The 22,431-nt window shown below is 50.7% G+C and overlaps 3 protein-coding genes across 4 annotated transcripts; 2 read left to right on the top strand and 1 right to left on the bottom strand.

The window, feature by feature from the left end:
• The first annotated feature begins 394 nt into the window (after positions 1-394).
• Positions 395-2,532, top strand: LOC104060168 (cytochrome b-c1 complex subunit 6, mitochondrial). The gene is made up of 5 exons (XM_009561933.2): positions 395-526; positions 618-641; positions 1,617-1,778; positions 2,275-2,309; positions 2,392-2,532. Exons 1-4 carry the CDS (start codon positions 485-487, stop codon positions 2,305-2,307), a joined length of 261 nt encoding a protein of 86 aa, XP_009560228.1. The 5' UTR covers positions 395-484; the 3' UTR covers positions 2,308-2,309; positions 2,392-2,532.
• Positions 2,533-4,047: 1,515 nt separating this feature from the next.
• Positions 4,048-9,553, top strand: NSUN4 (NOP2/Sun RNA methyltransferase 4). The gene is made up of 6 exons (XM_054073510.1): positions 4,048-4,188; positions 5,177-5,607; positions 5,763-5,917; positions 6,082-6,236; positions 6,965-7,089; positions 7,926-9,553. Exons 1-6 carry the CDS (start codon positions 4,081-4,083, stop codon positions 8,197-8,199), a joined length of 1,248 nt encoding a protein of 415 aa, XP_053929485.1. The 5' UTR covers positions 4,048-4,080; the 3' UTR covers positions 8,200-9,553.
• A 796-nt stretch (positions 9,554-10,349) lies between these two features.
• LOC104060166 (vitamin D3 hydroxylase-associated protein) lies at positions 10,350-19,898 on the bottom strand. Of its 2 annotated transcripts, none has more exons than XM_054073509.1 (13): positions 19,564-19,898; positions 18,774-18,887; positions 17,686-17,829; positions 16,612-16,745; positions 16,018-16,224; positions 15,483-15,523; positions 15,131-15,255; positions 14,368-14,493; positions 13,451-13,548; positions 13,178-13,277; positions 12,332-12,375; positions 10,842-10,950; positions 10,350-10,489 (listed from the first exon to the last, which is right to left on the bottom strand). In XM_054073509.1, the coding sequence occupies exons 1-12, from the start codon at positions 19,771-19,773 to the stop codon at positions 10,899-10,901; spliced, it is 1,395 nt and encodes a 464-aa protein (XP_053929484.1). In that variant the 5' UTR covers positions 19,774-19,898; the 3' UTR covers positions 10,350-10,489; positions 10,842-10,898. The 2 variants fall into 2 exon arrangements, with proteins under 2 accessions (XP_053929484.1, XP_053929483.1); XM_054073508.1 differs by having other exon boundaries at positions 10,450-10,489; positions 10,842-11,870.
• Between the last annotated feature and the right edge of the window lie 2,533 nt (positions 19,899-22,431).

Here is a 22,431-nt window from a genome sequence, read left to right as displayed (position 1 = left end):
CTTTCCCCATCTCAGATGCAAGGTCGAGATTAGCAAGAGTTACGGCTGTTAAGAAGTTCATAACAATAAAATTAGTCCTCAGAAAGGAACTGAATGTGCATAAGATTTGTGGGAAAATTTATCCATACACCTAAGTGAGAAACACATCCTGTCCCAGCTCTTGCCCCCCTGCACACAAGGATGGAGATCGCTCCTCGTGTTCCCCAGGCTGATAAAGCACGCTCCTTTCTAGAACTCCAAAACGAGCCTTAGAGAGCTTATTTGCCGCTATTTTCGGTACCAACACCGAGCGCTGCCCCTTTCCTGGCCGGGAAGAAGGTCATGAAGAGGGACCATTCAAAAGACAGTCTTCGGCCATCTTGAGAAGGTCAAAGCCGCCGGCGGCCACCATGATTGGAAGGGAAGGGCTGGCCCTCGTTTCCGCTTCCGGTTTGGTGGTGTCCCTTCCGGCGGGTGACCCTGGCGAGTCCTTCTGGGGAGCGCGATGGGGTTGCGGGACGCTGTGGTTCACGCCGGGGAGCCCGAGGTGAGCCGGGACGGGCCGGTCCGCGCCGCAGCCCCGCGGGCCGGCGCCGCCCGTCCGTAACGGCTCTGCTTTCTTTTCTTTTGTTCCCTAGGAGGAAGAGGAGGAGGAGCTGGTGGTAAGGCGGGCGGCACGGCGGGCCTTGGGATGGCTTTGTGGGGGGGAGTTTGAGGGGAACCCGCGGCCTCAGCGGCGGCTCCGCGCTCCCGGGGGACGCCTGAGCCGGCAGTGTGCGCTCGCAGCTCAGGAGGCCAACGCTATCCTGTGCTGCATCCAAAGCAGCGGGACCAGCAGCGTGAGGGAGGGGATTCTGCGCCTCTGCTCTCATGAGATCCCCCTTGGAGTCCTCTGTCCAGTTCTGGAGTCCTCAGCAAAGCAAGGACGTGGAGATGTTGGAGCAAGTCTAGAGGAGGCCATGAAGATGATCCGAGGGCTGGAGAACCTCCCATACGAGGAGAGGCTGGGAGAGTTGGGGTTGTTCAGCCTGGAGAAGAGAAGGGGATATGTTATAGCGACCTTCTAGTACCTGAAAGGGCTACAGGAAAGCTGGGAAGGGACTGTTTATCATGGATTGCAGGGATAGGATGAGGGGTAATGGTTTTAAGATGAAATAGGGTAGATTTAGATTAGATCTTAGGAAGAAACATCCTATCAGGATGCTGAGGCGCTGGCAGTAGTTGCCCAGAGAAGTGGCTGCCCCATCCCTGGAGGGGTTCAGGGCCAGGTTGGATGAGGTTTTGAGCAACCTGATTCAGTGGGAGAGATCCCTGCCCATGGCAGGGGGGGGTGGAATTGGGTGGGGCTTTAAGGTCTTTTCTAACAATTCCAAAATGATTCTATAAAGAATGATTCTATAAATAACCAAAGCATTCCATGATGATTGAATAAAGACGCCTGGTGCCTTTCGGCTCTGAGAAACTTGCAGAGGCTCAGGTCCCCATTGCCGCTCTGTGCTAACAATCTAAAGCTTAGTGTGGAGGCGGCTGGAATCTGGGCTTTGGTACCATATGTGGCTCCCTCTTCAAGCGAGGCCCTCCTGGGGCAAACATTGTTTTGGGGTCTCCCTGTTCTGACGGCAGCCCCATGTCTGCAGGATCCTTTAACCACAGTGCGGGAGCACTGCGAGCAGACGGAGAAATGTGTCAAGGCACGGGAGCGGCTGGAGCTGTGTGACGCGCGTGTGTCCTCCAGGTCCCAGACAGAAGAGCAGTGCACAGAGGAGCTGTTCGACTTCCTGCACGCCAGGGACCACTGCGTAAGTGCAGCACTTGTGGGTGCAACATCCATTCTGATGCTGGGAGCAGAGCTGCCTTCAGCCACGATTCCAAGAGCCTAACCCCTCAAGCGTGAAGTGTGGTAGCTGCTCATTCACAGAGAGCTCTGAAGAGCTGTAAGCCTTGATGCTTTTTCTTATTAAATATTTGCTTCCTCCTCGTTATAGCAGCTCCAGCTAGGTTTCGGTAGGTTATTAAACAATGGAATTAGTCAAGTGCATTGTTTCTGCCTTGCTAATGGCACTCTGCTATTTCAGCGTTGCTTTTGCCATTTTAAAGTTAAAACCTTTTTAGCCCAAGGTGAAACTTTGTAAGAGAGCTCAGCTTGTTAGCTTCGAGTGACTTGGAGCGAAACAGCGAGGAGGTGTGTGGGGCCATCTGCATCCGTAGCCCAGAAGCCCTATGGCTGTGTGGCAACACCTTGCTGATTCCCAGCCCTAAACTGTGGGTCTTGAGTGCTTTGTCTTTTCTTTTCAGGTTGCTCACAAACTCTTTAAGAACCTGAAGTGAAGGTGGGTGATGGTCTGCTTCCACAGCCAGTGCTGGCAGTTCTTGGACCCACAGTACTGCTTCCTGCCTGTTCATTCTCCACACCAGGTGTAAACAGAACAGTTTCCTGGCAGCAGCAGAGTGTCAGCCTGTCACAGCGTTTGTTCTCATGGAAGATGTGCAGCTACGCAAAACTCATGTTGTTGTTCTGTAATTTTCCATATTAAACAGTTGCCATGGAAATACCCTGTTTATTTCCCAGTTCTTGTGCTTTCAGCTTGTACTGTGTTAAGGTGAAATCAGTGGAGGTTAGAACCCAGTCCGTGGAGGAAGACTTTTCCTCACTTGTGAGAACATCCTTTTTGTGCAGCCGTGTCGTGCAGTGGCTGGAGCACCATCCCCCAGGGAGGAATTTTCTGTTGGAGCCACAAAAGTCTCATGAGGCCAATATAGTTCATGCAGCAAGTGAAAGGGAGTGACCCTTTACTAGGAGAGAAAAGCTCCTCACCTCCAGGGCAAAGTTGTTATCTGTCCCTCGCTGTCACCCACTGCTGCCGGTGGCTGGAAGAGCCTCCTGTTTGTGGTTGGCTTCCCATTCTTGCCCAGAGCGACCGGCAGCATTACTGCAGGTGGGCAGGGTGGTGGTTCCACCTGCTGAAACCCCAAGCAGAGCAGGAAGGGTCACCTGGGGGCTCTGAAGTCCTACTGTGGGACCCGCCAGCCTTGGGACTATCTGGTGGGAGGGTCAAGTTCACATCCTGCCTGTTTTTCCCAAGTGGGATGTTTAGTAGCTGTAAATCTGATCATAGAATGGCGTGTGTTGGAAGGGACCTGCAAGGGTCATCAAGCCCCACTCCTGCCCCTGCACAGGACAACCCCAGCATTCACACTGTCTGTCTGAAGGTGTCCAAATGCTGCTTGGATATTATCAGGCTTGATGGCATGACTGATTCCTGGGAAGCTATTCCAGTGCTCCACGACCCGCTGGGTGAAGTACCTTTTCCTAATGTCCAACCTAACCCTCCCTTGGCACATCTTCCTGCCATTCCCTCAGGTCCTGTCAGTGGTCACCAGTGAGAGATCAGCACCTGCACCACCTCCTTCCCTTGTGAGGAACCTGTAGACTGCAACGAGGTTCCCCCTCAGTCTCCTCCGGGCTGAACTTCAGGCAAACCACTCCTCATATAGTTTCCCCTCTAAACCCTTCAACTTCGTGGCCTCCGGACGCTCCGGTAGCTTTAGATCCTTTTTGTACTGATATCCTTTTTATACTCTATTCTTCAAGATGAAAAAAGCCACTGCCTTCTGGACTTGGCTGTTCCTTATCGACGCGGATCCTGGTGCCGGGTGGCTCTCGGGTTGATTCCTAGGGCGTTGTTGGGGTGTGATTTCCGTGTGCCTCTTGGGCCGCTGTAGAACAGAAGGTACAGGCCTGAAGACAGCCCAGCTGTGCCCGTTCCTGCCCCTGCCGAGCGGCTTTTATAGCGGAATCCTGCGGCTGAGAGGATAGGGAGGTGTCATGGGGCGTGGTTAGAGGGGGCGTGGCCAAGAACGAATGTGGCCAATGAGAAGGCGCGGCCGCCTCAGAAGGGCGTGGTCATGAGGGGGTGTGGCCAAAAAGGCGGTGTTTCTTGGTAAGGGGCGTGGTCTGTGGAAGGGGCGTGGCCGACGAGTGCGGCATGAGAAGGGGCGTGACCCGTAGAAAGGGCGTGGCGATATGGCACGTCATCAAATGGGCGTGGTCGGGGGGGCTTGCCTGGCCCCGCCCCGGAAGGCGCCACTGCGGTGGCGGTGATGGCGGCGCTGGGTGGGGGCTGTCGCGGGGCGCTGGGGCTCTTGCTGCGGCGGGGGCGGCCGGGGCCGGGACAGGGACCGCGCCGCCACCGTCACAAGGAGAAGTGGGTGAGCGAGTGCCTCCCTGCGGACCCTTTTGCTGACCCGTTGCGCCCCTTTCTCCACCTGCAGCCCCGCTCGTCTTCCCGCCCCTCCCCTCTGCCTCCCCTATCCCCGTTACGCCCCTGGTTCCCTTCTGCTGCACCCCTTCCTATCCCTCTCCCCATCCCAGCTTCCTTACTTTCCCTCTTGTCCCCGTTCCACTCCTCCTTGCACCCTTTGCATCTCATTTTACTCCCTTTATGGTGGTATTTTTACTCCCTCTTGCACCTCTCTTATCCCCCCATTTCACCCCGTAGCCCCGCTGTGGTGCCCCCCCGTATACAGCCATTCTCCTCCTCGCGTCCCCGCCCTACATCCCCCCAGCCCCATTTAGTCGTTCCCCATCCTGAATCCACCCTGCTCCCTCCAGCCCACTCAGCCATTCCCCATCCTGAGCCCACCCTGTGCCCCCTCAGCCCCACTGAACTGTTCCCCACCCTATGCCCCCAGCCCTATTCAACCATTCCCCATCCTGAGGACACCCTGTACCCCCTCATCCCCATTCAGCTGTTCCCTATGCTGTGCCCCCCAGCCCCATTCAGCCGTTCCCCATCTTGAGCCTACCCTATGCCCCCAGCCTCGTGCAGCTGTTCCCCATCCTGAGGCCACCCTGTGCCCCGCAGCCCCACTCAGCCATTCCCTATCCTGAGGACACTGTATCCCCTCAGCCCCCTTCAGCTGTTTCCTACTCTTTGTCCCCCAGCCCCATTCAGCCATTCCCCATCCTGAGGACACCCTGCACCCCCAGCCTCATTTAGGCATTCCCCATCAATGGACACCACCAGCCCACGGGTACCAGGGGCACAGTCACTTTCTGGGGCTGCAGAAAGGCAGGACAGAACCTGGTGCTGGATTCTCACAGAAAAACAGGGAGGTTGAGGTGTGGGAAACTGGGTTGTAAAGATGTAAAGGTATTTTGTCTTTTAACATCTCTGCTATTTTTTATCCCGTCAAGGCCACCACAGCCCCCCGCATCCCAGCCACGCGGCTGGCCCTGCACCACTTCGACATGAACTACAGCCTGCACCTGAAGGAGCTGTGGCCCTCCGTCCGCGTTGGCCTGCTCTGCGAACAGAAGTACGGCGCCCTTCTCAACAACTTCTCTTGTGTTGACCATGTCACCGAAGAGCTGGAGCTGCTCAATGCCACTGACTTTGTTTCCGAAGCTTCCCAAAAGGCACAGCAGCTGCAGTGTGGCGCAGATGCAAAGGAAGCGGGGAGAGGGGAAAGTGTGTCCCAGGAGGAGTCTGGGGAGGGCAGGACAGTGATGCACGCAGAGTCAATGATGCATGCAGAGACATCGCCACAGCTGCGTGCCTCCATCAGCTCCAACATCAAGTGTTACACCTTCCCCAGAGGAGACATCACACGATTTCGCCCTGCACGGTGAGACATCCCTGGGACAGACCACTGCTGTCATTGTCCACCTTGAGGGCTGCATGTGTGTGAGCACCTGCTGCTTCTCTCCCCATCATCGCATTGACTGCTGTTCTCTTTCCCCTCACACATTTGCTTTTTTTACGCAAACTGGTGATTTTCAGGCCGGACACTCTGGGGCTCCTGGACTATTATCTCATGGATGCAGCATCTCTCCTGCCTGTCCTTGCGCTCAATGTGCAGCCAGATGACTTTGTCCTCGACCTCTGTGCGGCTCCAGGTGGCAAGACCCTGGCTCTGCTGCAGACGGGAGTTTGTGGTAAGTGGAGGTGGGTATTCCTTGCCCTCATGGGTAAAATGGGTCTGGAAGAGTGTGCTGTGCCCGTTAATACTTGACCATTAATCACTCGTGCTTGTAAGAACTGGGAATTTGGTGTGTTTTGCAAGAGTGACATTCCTCGTATGCCTCATTTGTTGTCTCAGGGCATCTGGCAGCCAACGACATCTCCCTGTCTCGGACAAAGAGGCTGTACCAGATTCTCCATAGCTACGTGCCCAAAGAAATGAGGGAAACTGTGAGTGTCACATCCTGCGACGGAAGGGACTGGGAGCAGGTGGAAGGTGGCACTTTCCATAAGGTACGTGATCGGGAACTGGGGAGGATAAACCCACCTAAGTTCACTTTCCTCCTGTTTCAGAGGAAGACAGCAGCTTGTCCACAGTATGGTTGTGTGTGTATATGTATGTATATATATATGTAGTTGTATGTGTATATTACAGTTGTATAGTTTTCCATAATCTTAAATGCAGAGAAAGAGATGAGACTAAGCCACATATGGAGTAGTATTTCCTCCTGCTGTACCCTTTCTGGCATGTGTGGGCATCTGGAGTTGTGCCTTCATTTACCTATGTAATACTCCATAAAAATCCTGTTCTAATGCATCAAATGGAAGGTTAGATAACGAGATGTGAAGATTAGATAATTCCTGTTTCTCAGCTGTGTCCGGCTGTGGGAACTGGGTTTATTACTCGGAGGCATCACTGCTGGAGCTCTGGCCGTGCATCGTTGCAACCCGAGGTGCCACAGTAGCGCCTGCCGAGAAGATGCAATGAGTGGAAACGTTAAATGAGGACATGTGTGAGGGTGTGATGTTATCCAGTGCTTCCGTGTCTGTCTGCACAACCCAAAACACAACAGCAGCCAGATGAGTTGCAATTAAGTGTGGGTGCAAACCTGTGCTAAGGCAGCGTCAGAGAGGCAAGGTACCAAGAGCTGCTTGGTGAGTGGGGAGGGCAGAGGACTTGGGAAAGGGGCAGGTTGCGCTGGGAGATTCGCTGAGCTGATGCAGGTCCTCTACTGCTGCAGGTCCTGGTGGATGTGCCCTGCACAACGGACAGGCACTCAGTCATGGAGCAGGACAACAACATCTTCCACAAGAGACGAACCAAGGAGCGTCAGATGTTGCCCATGCTGCAGCTGCAGCTGCTGATGTGAGTGAGCTCAAAGCTGTGTTTTGATGCTGTTTGCATTTGGATAGCAGCTCTCCATGGCCAGCGCTGAAACCTCCTCTTACTTCATGTGTCCCCAGCTGGGAAATGTGAAAAGCATGTGTGGTTTTCTGGAATGGCAATAGTTGAACACATCAAATCATAATAAATGTTAGAAGGTGCATGTGTTCTTGGTCACATCAAATGTCCTTTCTCTCCCCAGCAGCAGCCACAGGAGGTAGAGAGGAGGGTCTAAGGAACAGGATGGGTATAGCGCTGTCCTTTTGTGTAGCAGTGTCCCAGGTCTCTGCAGTCAGCCTTCGGGGGTTCCCGAGTGTCCACTTCTCCCATCCTATGGGAGGACAACGGGGTGCTTTGTCACTGTGTTTCACTAGGAAAGCTGTATGGGCTGACGGCAAGTTCAGGCAATAAGGAAACAGCTTAGAGAGCCCCATGGCAGTACTTGAACTGAGAGAGCCTCCCCTGTATACATTCTTATCCCATTTCCTTGGAGGCGAGTGCAGGATTCCTCCTTCCAGCTGCTCTCCAGTAGCATCTGTCCGCTGTTAAGTGCTTTTATCAGTCTAAGCATCTGCTCTCCAGTAGCATCTGTCCCATGTTAAGTGCTTTATCAATCTAAACATGTGCTCAATCCATATTGCCCTGGTATAAAATAGTCCTTGGACTGACACAGCGAGGCTGCTGGCCCTGCAGAGTTCAGGGAGATTTGTCTCCTATGAGTTACGTGCTGGCTCCCTAATTTCAGTGTGAGGGAATGCTGGTGTCTTACATGGTCCTCTTCTTCCCATGATGATTGTGTGTGTCCATTTTCCTTACAGGGCTGGGATCCTCGCTACCAAGCCGAGAGGAGAGGTGGTGTATTCTACGTGCTCCCTCTCTCCCCTGCAGAATGAGTATGTGATTGAGAGAGCCATAGAAATTGCAGAAACCGAGTTTAACATCAGTATCCATGTTGAGGACCTGAGCCACTTCAGGATGCTCTTCCAGGACACTTTTTCCTTTTTCTCAGATTGCCGGCTGGGGGAGCTTGTGCTGCCTCACCTCACAGCCAACTTTGGACCTATGTATTTCTGCAAATTACGTCGGATGTAGAAGAGAGTGACAGACTGTGTCTGCTGGCCCCTCTTCTTGGAGGTAGCATTGTCCTGCAGGAAGTGATCAAGGATAGCAACAGTCTTGTACAAGGAGTCCTGCTGGAGTCCTAATTTTAGCTGTACTTGTACAGGCGATTAGCTCGGCAAGCTTGTTACCATTGATTTCCTGGGCAGCCAGGTATTTGGATCTGGCAGGAAATACTCCACATCTCCAGGGAAAGAAAAACTGCTTTATATTTATTTTTCTTTTTAAAATGTCTCAAAGGAAGTCTGCTTCTACTGCAGGTAAAGAGAATAAATGAGAAAGACCTGCTGTGGAGTCTCCTGCATATTTATCTGTTTGAGTTTGGGGTGTTAATGTAGGAAAGAGAGAGGAGTTCTATCAGAAAGAGTGATTCATTTGTCTACCTCGGGATGGGGTAAATCACCCTATACAGATATTGCTCTCTCCCTCCTATCTTCTTTGATCCTACATGAAGCAGGTTTGGGTTAATAAACACCATCTGGGAATCTCAGCCTTTCTGTCTGCAGAAATGAATTGCATCTGTCTCTGTGTATCTCCTGCCTTCAGAAAGAGCCGCCTGAGGTCCTGGAATAAGAGGTTCCTAAGAACATTCCTGCTGTGAACTTGGAAATGTGCTTGGGATGCTTGAGGTGTGGTGGTGGAAAGAGTTTGGTGCTGTGGAAACCCAGTGACTGTTGCCATCCCTCGTGGATAGGAAAGCTGTGATTGAGAGGGAAGATATGTACGCTCTCAGGCATGTTTAGATGCCATTTAATGTCCAGGGGAAGGTGTTTGTATGATTTTGAGTAATAACTGTGCATTGATATCATAGCCAGCAGTGAAGGATTACCGGAGTTTATGGTAAAAGTTGCCTTAATAGCTACATTTTTATTTTTGTGAGTAAGATACCGTGATGGGGAGGGTAGAGGTGGCTGTACTCCTTACAGGGTAGCCCGCAGGTACGTCCATGTGAAGTTACTCCAGTGACAGCAAGAAAATACTATTGAGCTTCTGTAATCCGTTTCTCTTAGCATTGCAACACTTCTGCAAGAGGCAGTGTGGGTGAAAATGAGGGGGATCCCCCATCCGCGTCCATCCTTCCAGGAAGGTGCAGCTCATAGGTTTATCATCATTTGAGCTCTACTTAAGCCAGTCCTGCCCTCTGCATCATGTTTTTGTACCTTACAGGATCTGTGTATTGGCAAGGAAGGGGGTCAGGAAGCAGCTTTTCCTTCCTACTTCCCTTCTTGCTGTCAACTCTGCACTGCCTGTTGCGAAAGAGAAGTCACGTAGTGCTGTCGCTGTTGCTTCACTGCTGGCCCTGCAGGCGTGACCCCATGGAGGCTATGCCACTCTCTTCTCCTGGCTGAGGGTCTCCACCTCCTTCATGAAGCGGAGGCACAGCTCTTCTTGCCATGGCAAGGCCACGCACTGCACGGCCACGGGCAGCCCCACCGCTCCTGCCACAGCCTGCAGGGGGGACACAAGCAGTGAGGAGTCACCTGGGGGATTCAAACCTCCAGTAGCTTGTGGAAACTTGATTCGGGCATGTGTCTCATCATGGAGACGGGGTGGTTGGAGGCTGAGCCCTGCTGTTCAAGCAGCATTTGTGCACTGGAGCAAAGGGGATGGCTCTTGCTGTTCTCATGATGGAAATAGTTGCCAGATCTTGGGCGACTTTGCCCCCACCCCCAGCCAGTTCTGCTTTGAGCTGTAATGCAGCTGGATCCCTTTTTCTTCAGCATCCTCATTCCTGATCTGTGCTCCAGTGGGAGCCGGGGACTGGTGAAAATGTCATGGAGCAGGAGGAAAGTGTAGTGCAATGGCTATCACAAGGACCCACTCAAAGAAGGCCTGCTGTGTGGCTTCTTTCTGGTTCCAGCCTATCATCCAGCCTGGGGGTGCTCCCCTAGTCCCCCCACAGCTTAGTGAAGTGTTCTATGGGGCTTGGGAGAAAAGAGATTTGCTAGGGGTATGTAATGATGAAGTAAATCTTTTTTGCCCTGTGAGTAAGATACCTTGATGGCACCGTCCCACATTGATGGAGATGTTTTGGAGCCCCTGATTTCAGTGACGCTATCACTTGAAGTGGCGCTATTATCAGCAGTCTCTGCTCCACCACTTTCTGTTTTGCATACCTGTTTCAGTGTCCGGTCCCAGGGGTCATCACAGCATCCTCGGTAAAGCTTCAGCTCTTCCTCATCAGCTTCTGTCACCCTGCTGACGGGTACAACCCCAGCAGGGAAGTTCAAGACGTTATACAGCATTGTGGAGGAGATGGCAGCTGAGAGAAGCAGAAGAGACAATACAGGTAGCTACAGCCTCCTATCTCCCTTCAAACTTACACTTTACGAGTTCCTTGATGCCTCTGAGAACCTGCTGCTTCTGGGAGAAGAGATTGCACAGGGCTGGTCATCTGCAGGTCCAAGTTCTACTACAAGAAACAACTGTGACCAGATCACTTTGTGCTTGTGTCCGTTTTCGTCTGCTCAGATAGGTTTATGGTAGTTATTTTTTCTTCCTAACACCCATAAAATACTTAGGTGAGTGGTGAAGCTTCATGGTAATAGATGTGTCTGTCCAGCCTCAACCACTGTAGCCTTCTGCCCTCCCAGGAAGGTCCCACACTCACTTACTGAGGAGTTTCCCAGGGTATCCCGTGGTGAAGGCGGGCCCCAGGACAGGGCACAGCATCACGTCCAGCTGCAGTTCCCTCCACCGGGTGATAAACTCAGTGCGGTAAACCTTGGGGAGGAGAGAGGATATGGCATGGAGGCTATGTTCACGCCCAGAGTACTTCAGCTTCTCCAGGCTCTGGCACGGCCAAGGAGGCAGCAGCAGACAGCTGTGCTTGAGGAAAGAGGCAGGGGAATGTGTAAATGTCTGCCTCCACAACACAGGGCCAGGAATTAGAAATGTCTCTCTTTAGCAATCCCCACTCCTCACTCAGCTTTCATTGTGCTGAGAGTGTTGAGTGCGGGCCTTTGGCCATGAGCACTGTGGCCAACCCATAAAGTCCTGGCTGGGTTGATCCAAAAGCCTGGCTACCGCGTTCTTAGCCCTCTTCTGTGCCTTTCCCTCTGCCTCCCCAGCACCCCCTGCACGTGTCCTTCCTTAACTGATGACCCTCCAGCTTGGCACCTGCCACAAAGCTGCGACTCATATCATGATGCCAGAGAGAAATGTCATAGAATCATAGAATAGTTTGGGTTGGAAGAGACCTTGAAGATCATCCAGTTCCACCCCCTTCCATCAGCAGGGACACCTTCCACTGGATCAGGCTGCCCAAGACCCATCCAACCTGGCCTTGAACACCTCCAGGGTTGGGGCAGCCACAACTTCCTTGGGCAACGTTCCAGTGCCTCACTGCCCTCACGGTGAAGAAATTCTTCCTTATGTCAAGCCTAAATCTGCCCCTCTCCAATTTATACCTATTGCCCCTTGTCCTATCACTACAAGCCTTTGTGAACAGTCCCTCCCCAGCTTTCTTGTAGCCCTTTTCATGTTCTGGAAAGTTGCTATAAGGTCTCCTCGAAGCCTTCTCTTCTCCAGGCTGAACAAGCCCAACTCTCTCAGCCTGTCCTCATATGGAAGGTGCTCCAGCCTCAAAGTCCTCAAAACATACTTGTATTTGATGGTGATGATTCCACATCTCCTTCACTGACCTGCAAATGGAAATTGTAGCAACATATTTAAGAGGAGGAGGGATTGCTTAACTAATCCTCCAGGCTGATAAGCCCTGGTGATATAGCAATTATTAAAACAATATATCTTTCCCAATTTCTCTAAGGTTTCCTTTGGCATTTGGCCAAGCAATTAAGCAACAAATGTCTGGAAGTGGTAGAGAGAAGGTTTCTCTTGTGAGCCTGGATTTAATACTCATTTCTGCCACACAGGCTTCCTCTACAACCTTATCCCTCAAAGTCCCTCAGTCCTTTTAATATAACACCAGAGGCAGCGCAACACTGGGTAGGTGTGTTCCTAAGGGCTGAAGCCATGGCCAGGGTGGAGGGACAGGCCTTGCAAGGAGCGCATCAGAGTCCATCATGAATCCTGTTCCCTCACACCACCATGGACGAGAAAGTACCATTCATCTCCACAGACATCCCTGGAAGTGGTGTCTTACCTCATTCCACTCAAGGCACTCAGATAGTCGGCCAGGCGGGGAAACTGGAACGGCAAAAGGGTTTTGTTAGAGACACGGCATAAGAGCGCAGGAAATCACCAGTCCTGTACCAGTTCTGTCCCTGTGGATGCTGCACTAAGGGTGAAAGATGATGATTAAAAATGCTCCTCATGGTTCTGGTTTTACTTTGCTTCCAAATTCTGGTTGTTGGTTCCCAGCTTGTTTCTTACAGCCACAGAAGAGGAGTACACAGACTTGAACCAGTCACCTTTCATTATTTTTAATAAATCAAACATTTCTTAGCTTGGTGTTTCACGGAAACAGGTCCACTGCAAGCACTTTGGTTGCCTCCCACTCACTGTTACCTTTTTGATCCTATCAGCAGAGAACAACCCAACTGCACAGAAAGGCAGAGAAAAAGGAGGGTGGAGGGGAGAAGTCCTGCAAATGGATGCTCACCCGGTGGAGGGGCTACAGTGAAGACCAGTCTTTCACCAGGAGTCCCTGTGAAAGTGTGGTCTTTTGGAGGCCTCCAACAGAGGAACAGAGCTTCAAATTCAAGTTCCCCTCCTGCAGTAATCCTAATGCACAAATCTGTAGGAAACTGGGCACTGCTAAGTATGGCATTTGAAGAACCACTTGCTGTGGGTTCCACATTAATCTTTTGCAGCTCTTAGCTGGTCCTCTTACTTCCTTTCAGACTGGATAAATCCCAACAGTGGTCTAGAAAAGACCTTCTAAAGAAATCCCAGTGTTTCTAGTTAAAAGTGCTTCCCAGAAATATCATGCTTTCAGCCATCACAAGGTCTTGCTGTCACCACTCCGAGCCTGAGGCAAAGAACTCACCAGAGGTTTAAGAATCAGAGCCAGCAGTTTCTTCCCCAGCCTTGGGATTTTGCAGCAATTCACCTGTGGTTTCAAGGTTGGATCTACAATATCTTCTGTGCTGAGAGATGACAAGAGGAGGATCATGCCATGAAGCTGTCTGCCCTTTCTCAGAAATCTGAGTATCTTCCATTTGGAAGAGGGAGACATGGGCTCATTTTACCCACACATTGTGCTCATGGGCTGGGGGATAGAGGTGTTTGACAGCACTGCTGCCAGAGAGCTCCTACTTACAACACATCCAACCAAGCACGGCCTCCATCAGCAAAAAAAGTCTTCAAAAACAGTTCAGTCATGACATAGTTAATCCGAGGTGGAGAAAAGGGCACCAGCTGCACCAAAACACAAGATTAAGTGGCAGCCTGGGGATGTGAATAATTTCCAAGGTCTGACCATGGTTAAACTTCAAAGGCAGAGCTGCAGCTCACTGGGCTTCATATGCCAATGGAGTCCCCGTTCCAGCCCTTTACCAGCCCAGGCATCTCCCTGTTGGATTATTCCTCCCTGATTACAATTTGTCTCAGCTCTGAGATCTCTCCAGAGCTCTTTCCTTCTCCATTCTGCTCCGGGCAGTCATTGAACCAGGAACTGCACCAGTTTCCCTCCTGTCCCAGCAAAGTCAAGACCTGCTCAGACGTGGACTCACTTTGCTGTGAAGAGCGCCACTAGCATGTTTCCTCTCCCACATCCCACAGTCCTTTTCCCTTAACAATCCAGGAAGGACAGAGCTGTCCGTGGACATTGTGGGGGGAAAGAAAAAAACACCTTTCAGAGCCTTGCTGGAGAAAGACAGACCTAAAAATGTTGGAGTAACCTTCTAGGTTCAAATGCAGCACTTGATGGATGCTGCTGTCTGGTGTGGACCACTGCCACCAGGACAGCAGAGACAGATTTTTTACATACCTGGGCCCCTGAAGGTATGAGTTTGCTAACTGCTAATGCTGTTTCCCCATGAGATGCTCTGCTACCCAGAGAAAGTGTGTATTTGTGTTACATATGTGGCTGTAGTAAACTAACCCTGTATCTCTTGTAGGTTGGTTATCCCACAAGTGGGCTTGGGCACCGCATCTGGTTTCTGAAGGGTGATCTCAGCAGCCAGGAGCAAAGATGGGGACACCTTAGGGAGAAGAAGGTTGGGTGGTTGTGCTCACCTGGTGTCCCGCTGCCTCCAGAGCCCTCTTGGTTTCCTGGACAGCCCGCCGCATGCAAGGGGGCAGTGGGAAGTAGCCGTCTGTGTCATAGTACCCGACCCGCAGAGGAGCAAAGCTGGAGTACACCTGGAGCAAAGAGCCACCAGCTGAACATTTCCAACCCTGCTGGGGGTAGGACAGCCCCCATGGTGAAGCCCACGGCAGAAGGGAATAAAAGTTGAAGATGTTAGGGAGTAACTAACTTTCTGGTTTGCTGCTTATTGTTTCCAGACGTTACCCTTTCCAAATGTCCACCCTCACCTTTTTCTCCAGCTTCCCCTTCATCCCTCCCTTCAGATAGAGAACAGCCACTCAAGACTAATAGATTCAACAGCAGCTACAAAAGATGGAGGTGGAAAAAATCTGAAGTTCATCATCTGCTGCAGAGGGAAAGGAAGTGTCCTCAGTCAAGAGATGTGCTGGAGGAGTTTCTGATCCTGTCTTATCTTCCCCTAAAAATCTAGCTTTTTGTTCCTGTTGTTGCCTTCCTTCCCACGCTTTTCTGGGATGTCTCAATCTGATAAACCACTTGTCACCTGTGAAACCCTAAAGGGTAACTACTTTTTAGCCTATATTTTGCTAATCATTATGAACTGTGCCCTCAAAGAGACTTAATAAGTTACTGGAATCCAGTACTGTAAAGATAACTGTCCTCTTAAAGAATGCATACATTGAGCGTGCAGCCCCCTCAAAAGAACCAGGACTTGCTGACTTAAGGCCTCACCTCCTCATCAAAGGGGATGGGGGGCACGGTGGGGTCCAGACGGAACATCTCCTTGCAGAGCAGTGCCTTCATGCAGAGGGCGAGGCTGTCCACATCCCTCGCCATAGGCCCCAGCGCACAAGGAACTGGAGTGGGACAAGAGCAAACATCCTCGTTAAGCAAATGGGTGCACCAGACCCTGGTCCACCCCTCTACATGGCTGCTTTGGGTGCAAGGGATGGTCAGGCAGTGAGATGAGATGTTTCAGATGGTCTCCAGACAGACCTCCATTGTCTCAGCCTTTCCTCAGGCCTAGAGGAAGACATAGGACTCTTCACAGCATATAGAGAAAAGCAACTAAAAGTTCATGTACCTGCCAGGATGCCACTGAGTGGGCCACTCACTCCGGACAGGCTGTGGGAAGAGAAAAAGAGGCATATTGTCATTTCAGTAAAGGTGAGATAGTCCCAATACATTTGAATCGCATAGTGGGGTATTCAGTTCAGGACCCAAACCAGAGAGAAATTATTAAAAGCATTTGATTTGAGTCATGTGAAATGGAAGATTTTGGTCAAAATGAAAACAAAAAAAACCAAAAAAAACCCCACCCAACTTCAAACACTAATAAAACTTCATTTTGGTTTAAGAAAAAAATATCAAATTTGGAATAATTTAAATGTTTTAGCTCCCATTTAATTCCAGGCCAGATTTAAAATGAAACCGTGGTCATTCCCCCACAAAATCCAACAACACTGCCTCTTGGGAGAGGTTTTGAGCAAAGCAAGCCAGCCTTTAAGAAACTGCCTTCTCTTTCCCTGCCAAGAACTCACTGCGTACCTTTCCCCTTTTGCTGACTTTGACAATTAGCAGGCTCCTTGAAGGTGGGAAGGGCAGAGCCCAGCACCTACCTGAGCCTTTCAGCTGTGGGTTTGAGCCCACACAGCCCGCAGAAGCTGGACGGCAGGCGGATGCTGCCACCGATGTCCGAGCCGATGCCCAGGATGGAGCCTCCCCCAGCGATCAGAGCTCCCTCTCCTCCTGAGGAGCCCCCAGGGCTCTTCTGGTGGTTGAAGGGGTTTAAGGTTGGGCCAAAGATTGGATTGCTGCAGTCATAGCTGGGGAGAAGAAAAACAGCAAGCAGCCTGTCAGGAACTGCCTAATACCTTGAGTTTGTTGGCTTTCCCTTGAAGTGAGCTTACGTTGCATAGCCAACCCCATCCTTCTATCCTGTAAATCCCTTGGGACATGGCTCATTCCCACGAACCTCTGTTTTCACTCCCGTGCACAAGTGCATTTGGTTTCCCTTATGGTATGTTTTCTTTTCCTCTTTATCTTATCTGAAGACTATTTTTAGTTGAATTGAGATCATTGGCAACTGACGGAAGGGGGACTTGTACAGGCAACATCTCAGGAGACGGGAAGGAGCCTGTCTCAGGACCTACAGGCTGGGTTTTAGCTTCAGGAGCACAACCAGAGGAAAGATTTCTGATTATGTATGTTACTTGAAGAGTGATTGCGGCACGTTGGTCATTGCAAATGGGATGGCTCCCTGCATCTTCAAAACCTTGACTAGGACGCTGTCCTCCTGCACTGGAGTGTCCAGGCATTGCACAAGGCCACAGGTCGAGAGATGCCCCTGCAGAGAGAAGTGACAACAGAGACAGTCAGTGCAGTTCCCTTGCAGTTTTGGAAGAATGATCCAGTGTCCCTGGAGGGGGGTGATGGTTACTAACCCACTCCATTTCAAGGCCTTGCATGAAGGGCCAATGACTCCCTCTCTTTCCATCCTTGGCAAAGGACTGCTAAGCACTTACAGAACTAAGGATTTTCCTGAAGCTGTTCTTGCTCTTTTCCATGCTATTTCTCATCCCTGATCCAGATACAGCTTCATAGGTGCACCACCTCAGGATCAAACCTGTCCTGCCGTCCATCTGAAGCCATCAGTGGATGTTCAGGGAGGGAATACGCATCCCAGGCAAAACCAGTGTCATCTTTTTTCAGTTAGCCTTGGTGTTTGGGGCTTGTTTTGGGCTTAGAACCTTTTTATCTGTGTTGGTAAGTCAACATGGAGAAGACTGCCTAACAAATGCAGCTCAGGACTGTGTGGTCAGTCCTCATCAGGGCTGGTCTGTGAGGGGGTCCCTGGTGCGTCTCATGCACAGGCTCTTCCCTGAGGGGCTCAGTGACCAGGCTACAGCACAACAGGGGTGTAAGGTTAACAGTTCCTGCTACTGATGACTTTCTAGAAGCTTTGCCTTGTTCTTATCCATGATACCGCAAACCTCTGAGTAGAAGTCCGAGTAATGGCCTAAACAAGCAAGTAGGCCAGCCAGTGCTGTCTTATGTATCAGAGAAGAAATAGTTTGGGTGTATAACTATTCACCCCTTGTCTTTTGCTGATGGAAGCTTCTAACTGCCAGGGTTGCAGCTGCGATAAGATGTGGGGCCACAGCCAGTCAACCTTCCTGTGGTGTAAGCAGGGAGGGATCAGGCCCCTTCTCCATTCTCTGTGTCCCACCACCTCACCACCCAGCCCGGTTCACAATGTGACGCTTCATGGGCACAAAGGGAAGCACCTTGAGGCCGATGTGGTCCTTGATGCTGACTGGGATGCCATAGAGCAGCCCTTTCTCACTCTGCCGTTGTATTTCCTGGAGCTGCTCCTCACACTCTGGGATAAAATGTCGCAAGCAGTTTGTCTGCTGGGTCACTTCCAGGGCCTTTGCCAGACATGTGGAGGAATAGGTGTTAGTTAAGAAGAGCGTTGTTACACAGCTGCAGTCCGTAGCTACCTGGATGGCCTGGTTTCAGCTGGGATAGTTACTTTTTCTTCCTTCCCATGCTCTGCCCAGGGGAAGGTTGTGGTTTAACCCCATCTGGCAACTAAGTGCCATGGAGATGCTTGATCAGTCCTCCCCCTGTGGGATGGGGGCAGAATTGGGAAAAAAGGTAAAACTTGTGGGTTGAGATAAGACAGCAATGGAAGAGAATATACTACTACTGCTACTACTATAACAATATACAAACCAAGTGATTCACGATGTAATTACTCACCGCTTGGTGGTGGATGCTCATCCCATCCCCGAACAGTGATCCCCCCTCTCTGGCCAACTTCTCAGTTCATATACTGAGCATGATTTTATACGGTATAGAATATCTCTCTGGCCAGCTTGGATCAGCTGTACTGGCTATGTTCCCTCCCAACTTCTTGTGCACCTCCCCGTTGGCAGAACATAGGAAACTGAAAAATCCTTAACTTAGTAGAAACACTACTTAGCAACAAATAAAACCATCAGTGTATCAACATTATTCTCACTCTTAATCCCAAACATAGCACTATACCAGCCACTAGGAAGAAAATGAAACTATCCCAAGCCAAAACCAGAACACTGGGTCTTCAAAACAAAGGCTAGTGGCTTGGCATGAAGGTAATCCTCTTGCCAGAGCCTGACAAATCAAGCCATCTCTAAGGACTGTTCAGTGATGGGTCTGACACAGGAGACAGAGAGACTCCTGCCTTTTCATGTCTTTCTCTTGATATCTGCTTTATATTAAAGATTTGCCATTATCATCAGCTCCAGCAAGTCTTCTCAGCCACGAGCCCACATACAATGGCATGGAGACCATAGGTGATTTGCTTATTGCACTGCAGACAGGCACTTACCTTCTCTAAGTAGGTGTAGAGGACAGTCTTGGGGGACAAAGACCCCTCCTGCAATCTCTGAGTGAGTTCCAGCAGAGGCAGAGACAGGATGGCATCCATCTGGACGTGGGGGACCTGAAAGAGGAAGATGAAGGGAATGCCAGGACAGCAGCTCCAGTTACGGTTTGGCTCAGAGGTGATGAGTTTCTTAAGTTTTGCCAACGTTATCAACCGATCTTGCTGATCATGCATGTGAGGGTTGAGACCTTGAGCTGACGAGTGTTTCATCCTGAGTTTGGATGTCATGAATATGATACAAACACGAGGTCTCACTTGCTGGGAACCCTAGTGAGAACTGGTTTGAAGATTCTCTAAGACCCATCTGGAAGCCAGATTTTAAGGACAAGGATATAGTGGTGCAGACAGATGTGTAAACTTAGTGTTAGGAAGAGGAAAAAGCTTTCTTGCTTCCACCCATAGAGGCAATAGGCAATCCTAGGTCCCGAAAGACCTGGGTTTTGGATCAATGAAGGCCCAGTGCTTCATCACCAGTGTTGTCCGAAACCCTCTTCGCAGTGACTAATTCACATCTCCCTGGCTGTAGACTCCCACGGCATCTCATCCAGCTTGAGGAGAGCAGTGACCTCCCTTCCTCCCAAGGCAGCCTCTCCTCTTCTTGAGGGCTGCTGGCACATCTCCCCTGGATTCCTCATTATAGAAGCTATGGAGGCATGAGCTGGAAGAAGGAGGTGAAGAGTGACATCAGCAGGCACTCTGGTGGGACTCAGACCCCTCCAGAAGGATGAGTTACCTGTTCTCTGAACTGCTGGACAGCCTTTACCATTTTCTTCACACCCTCATCCCGGATTCTTCGAGCCTCTTCCATTTTCTTCTGGATCTGCCTTTTGCCCAGCCATTTCCAGACCACCACGGTGGCTGCTGAGCCACAGAGCAGGGTGAGGGCAGCATAAAGATCCACCTCCCTCTCTGGCAGGAGCTGTTTCAGCTGTTGCTGGATCATAATGTGACTCCAGGGATGAAGTGAGAAAGAAAAGCAGTTCAGGAGGAGACCTTCCCTACCTCCCCAGATCTGTTCCCCCTCCCAGCACCACTGCCTCTGGTCAGAGAATAGTTTGTAAGTCCAAAGCTGATCCCTGCAAAGCTGCCTCCAATGGAGCGTGCAGAGGAGAATGATTGACCAGGAAACGGAAAAGGTGAAGTTTAGCCAGTGAACCTTTGGGTTTATAGGGGCCTTCTGGACTATAGGAAGTTCTCCGCTTGGGAGGAAGGGCTGTGGGATCAGCTGAACAAAAGAAGCAAGGAAATAGCTGCTCCCCTATTTCCTGAGTGGCATGAGAGGACAATGGGAGAAGGGGAAAAAACAGCTTGAATTCACAAGACTTCCTTGCTTGGTGATGGGGAATGGTATGACAAGAGGATGCATACCCACTCACTCACCAAATCCCTTAGCCTATGCTGCACCATGGTGGATGGAGACCATTTCAGGCCTGTGGGACAGGACTCGGCACTGTTGCGATGTCTGCGTGCACCAGAAGGAGAGGCTGTTCCATCTCATGACACAGCATACTGGTATTGTCCTAGGAGTGGAAAATCCCAGAGCTTCAGGCCAGAAGTGAACTGTTTCCAACAGACGCTGGTACAGCTAGTGTTTGAGGTCTTTCCAGTACAGATTTCTGTCATTACAAGCATACAAAAACCGTGCACTAAGCTGAAGGCGACAATCCCACCACCATCATCCCCAAAATAAATTCCATGATCTGTCTGTGACCTCTTCTGGCTTTGGATGATGGGTCCTCCTATGGGTTCCATCTTGAAACAAGTTTTTGGGCCTCTGGATTGTGCGTTACAAAACTTTGCAAGGTTGCATGATGCCTAGAGCCCCAAAACCTGGTTCTGCTCCCACAGAGTGTGGACTGGATATGGAAAGGAGGGTGAAGAGCCTTCTCCCATCAGGGCTTGGTAGTCCTCTACACTTGATTTTTCATCCATTGTCATGTCCATTCTTAGTGGTTTTAAGACTTCACTCTTGTTTTCTGTAGTGGTTTGCATCAGTAGGGCACGTTCTCTTTGTTCTTAACTGTGGAAATTTATGAAGAACTCTGAACAAAATTGGCTTTGACATCCTCTAAGGGCCAGTCCGGAGCAATCAGCTATATGGTCTTTTTTACTGCATTCCGTTTCAGTGGCACCTTTGCTCAGAGGGTGGCTCTTCAGCTAAGGCTCTGCTGGTTTTATGAGAGCAGGGGCATGGGGACGTGCCTGCAGCACATCCAGCTCCTGGTCCTCCCCCAGGGTGTTGGCCGCACCAGGTCCCTCTGAGAAGTGCATCTGACCAGGGTCAGCACACAGCAATAGCAGCCCCTCTCCCAGCCTCTGGGAATCCATGCAAGAGCTTCCCGAGGCAGAGGTGGGATCTTTGCCCATGTGACAGCAACATAACATCTATGAAAAGCTGAGCAGGTGTGAGAAGTTTTTTTCCCCCATGCCGGGAATTGTCAGGGCATCGGCTTCCCACATCCGCTTCTGCACTAGGACCTGCACTCTGATCCTGCCCTTTAGACACTCGGCAAATGTTTAATGGAAACAGAGCCAGCGGTGTCTGGACCGACCCGGCATTTCAAAGGGCAGATTTATCAGCAGGTGCAACCGTGTCTCCAGGTGGCTGAATGGTGCTGAGAGAGTCCGTTTCCGTATCAATGTATGAGCATCTCCTCCTTCATTAAGGGTGATGTGGCTCCTCCTGCCACTGCAAGGGCACGCACAGCATGGCCACAGGCAGCCCCACGGCTCCCACCACAGCCCGCAGCAGGGAGACGGACAGTGGGGAGTGACTGGAGGGAGCAAAGGTTGAATCCACCCTCAGGACTGGGCTGGTTTCAAAATCCAAGCCTGTTTTGCGCTCTGAGTAGACCTGCTGAGGCACTCCAAGAGCCATAGGAAATTAAAGAGTCCCAGCTCCACAGAGGTGGATGGGCTGGGTCATAGTGGGTGGCTTTGTGTGGACACACATCTAGACAAAAAGGAGCGAGGGGTGCTTGGGAGAAAAGTCTGCTGAGAAAGAGACCACTGTCTCCATGGGGAAACTTAGGCAGGGAAACAAAGAGATTTGACCTGGAGCACCACAAGTCCATAGCAGAGAAGACAGACCTTCCTGACTCACAGGTCAGCGTTCACTCCTCCATGTTGCACTGGTGTCCACTGACCAACCAAGGCCAACTGCAAAGATTTTTCAATGGTTTTCTTGCCTGAATCGATCCAGGTCCAAGGTCAAACTCACCAGTTGAGTGAAGATCAAAGCAAAGACCCTTTTCAAGAGACGAGTCAGACTGTAGCAGCTGGTCTGGGATTTCACAGTGACATCCACGACATCTCTTTCACTGTGGACCATCACAGAAAAAAAGCAGTTAGACCAACTCACTCCTGTCCCCAGCAAGAACTGCACTGTCTTTGCTTGCAAAAGCAAAACTGCCCTGACTTACTGTCATCACACTCCATCCAACACCTTCATCTCTCAACCAGGCTGGGTTTTGACAGAGTTTTCTATAAATAAACTGTTTCCCATAACTAAACTGTTTTCCCTCTAAACTGGTAATAATTATTTTTGTCAGCTTTGACTCTATTTTGATTAAAAGGACAAAGAATAAATCCTGACAGCTGT

The sequence above is a fragment of the Cuculus canorus genome, chromosome 8, assembly GCF_017976375.1.
Source record: "Cuculus canorus isolate bCucCan1 chromosome 8, bCucCan1.pri, whole genome shotgun sequence".
Lineage (NCBI taxonomy): Eukaryota > Metazoa > Chordata > Aves > Cuculiformes > Cuculidae > Cuculus > Cuculus canorus.
This window is presented reverse-complemented; position numbering and strand designations above follow the sequence as displayed.

Bases quoted from the DNA above. Each gene is read 5' to 3' on its own strand.
- NSUN4 (XM_054073510.1), top strand. From the start codon at position 4,081: ATGGCGGCGCTGGGTGGGGGCTGTCGCGGGGCGCTGGGGCTCTTGCTG. The intron at 5,608-5,762 runs GTGAGACATCCC...GGTGATTTTCAG, and splicing joins ACACGATTTCGCCCTGCACG to GCCGGACACTCTGGGGCTCC. The intron at 7,090-7,925 runs GTGAGTGAGCTC...TTTTCCTTACAG, and splicing joins CTGCAGCTGCAGCTGCTGAT to GGCTGGGATCCTCGCTACCA.
- LOC104060168 (XM_009561933.2), top strand. From the start codon at position 485: ATGGGGTTGCGGGACGCTGTGGTTCACGCCGGGGAGCCCGAG. The intron at 642-1,616 runs GTAAGGCGGGCG...CCATGTCTGCAG, and splicing joins AAGAGGAGGAGGAGCTGGTG to GATCCTTTAACCACAGTGCG. The intron at 1,779-2,274 runs GTAAGTGCAGCA...TTTTCTTTTCAG, and splicing joins TGCACGCCAGGGACCACTGC to GTTGCTCACAAACTCTTTAA.
- LOC104060166 (XM_054073508.1), bottom strand. From the start codon at position 19,773: ATGATCCAGCAACAGCTGAAACAGCTCCTGCCAGAGAGGGAGGTGGAT. The intron at 18,888-19,563 runs GTAACTCATCCT...TTCCTCTTTCAG, and splicing joins TCCAGCAGTTCAGAGAACAG to GTCCCCCACGTCCAGATGGA. The intron at 16,746-17,685 runs GTGCTTCCCTTT...TTCTCTCTGCAG, and splicing joins AGGACCACATCGGCCTCAAG to GGGCATCTCTCGACCTGTGG.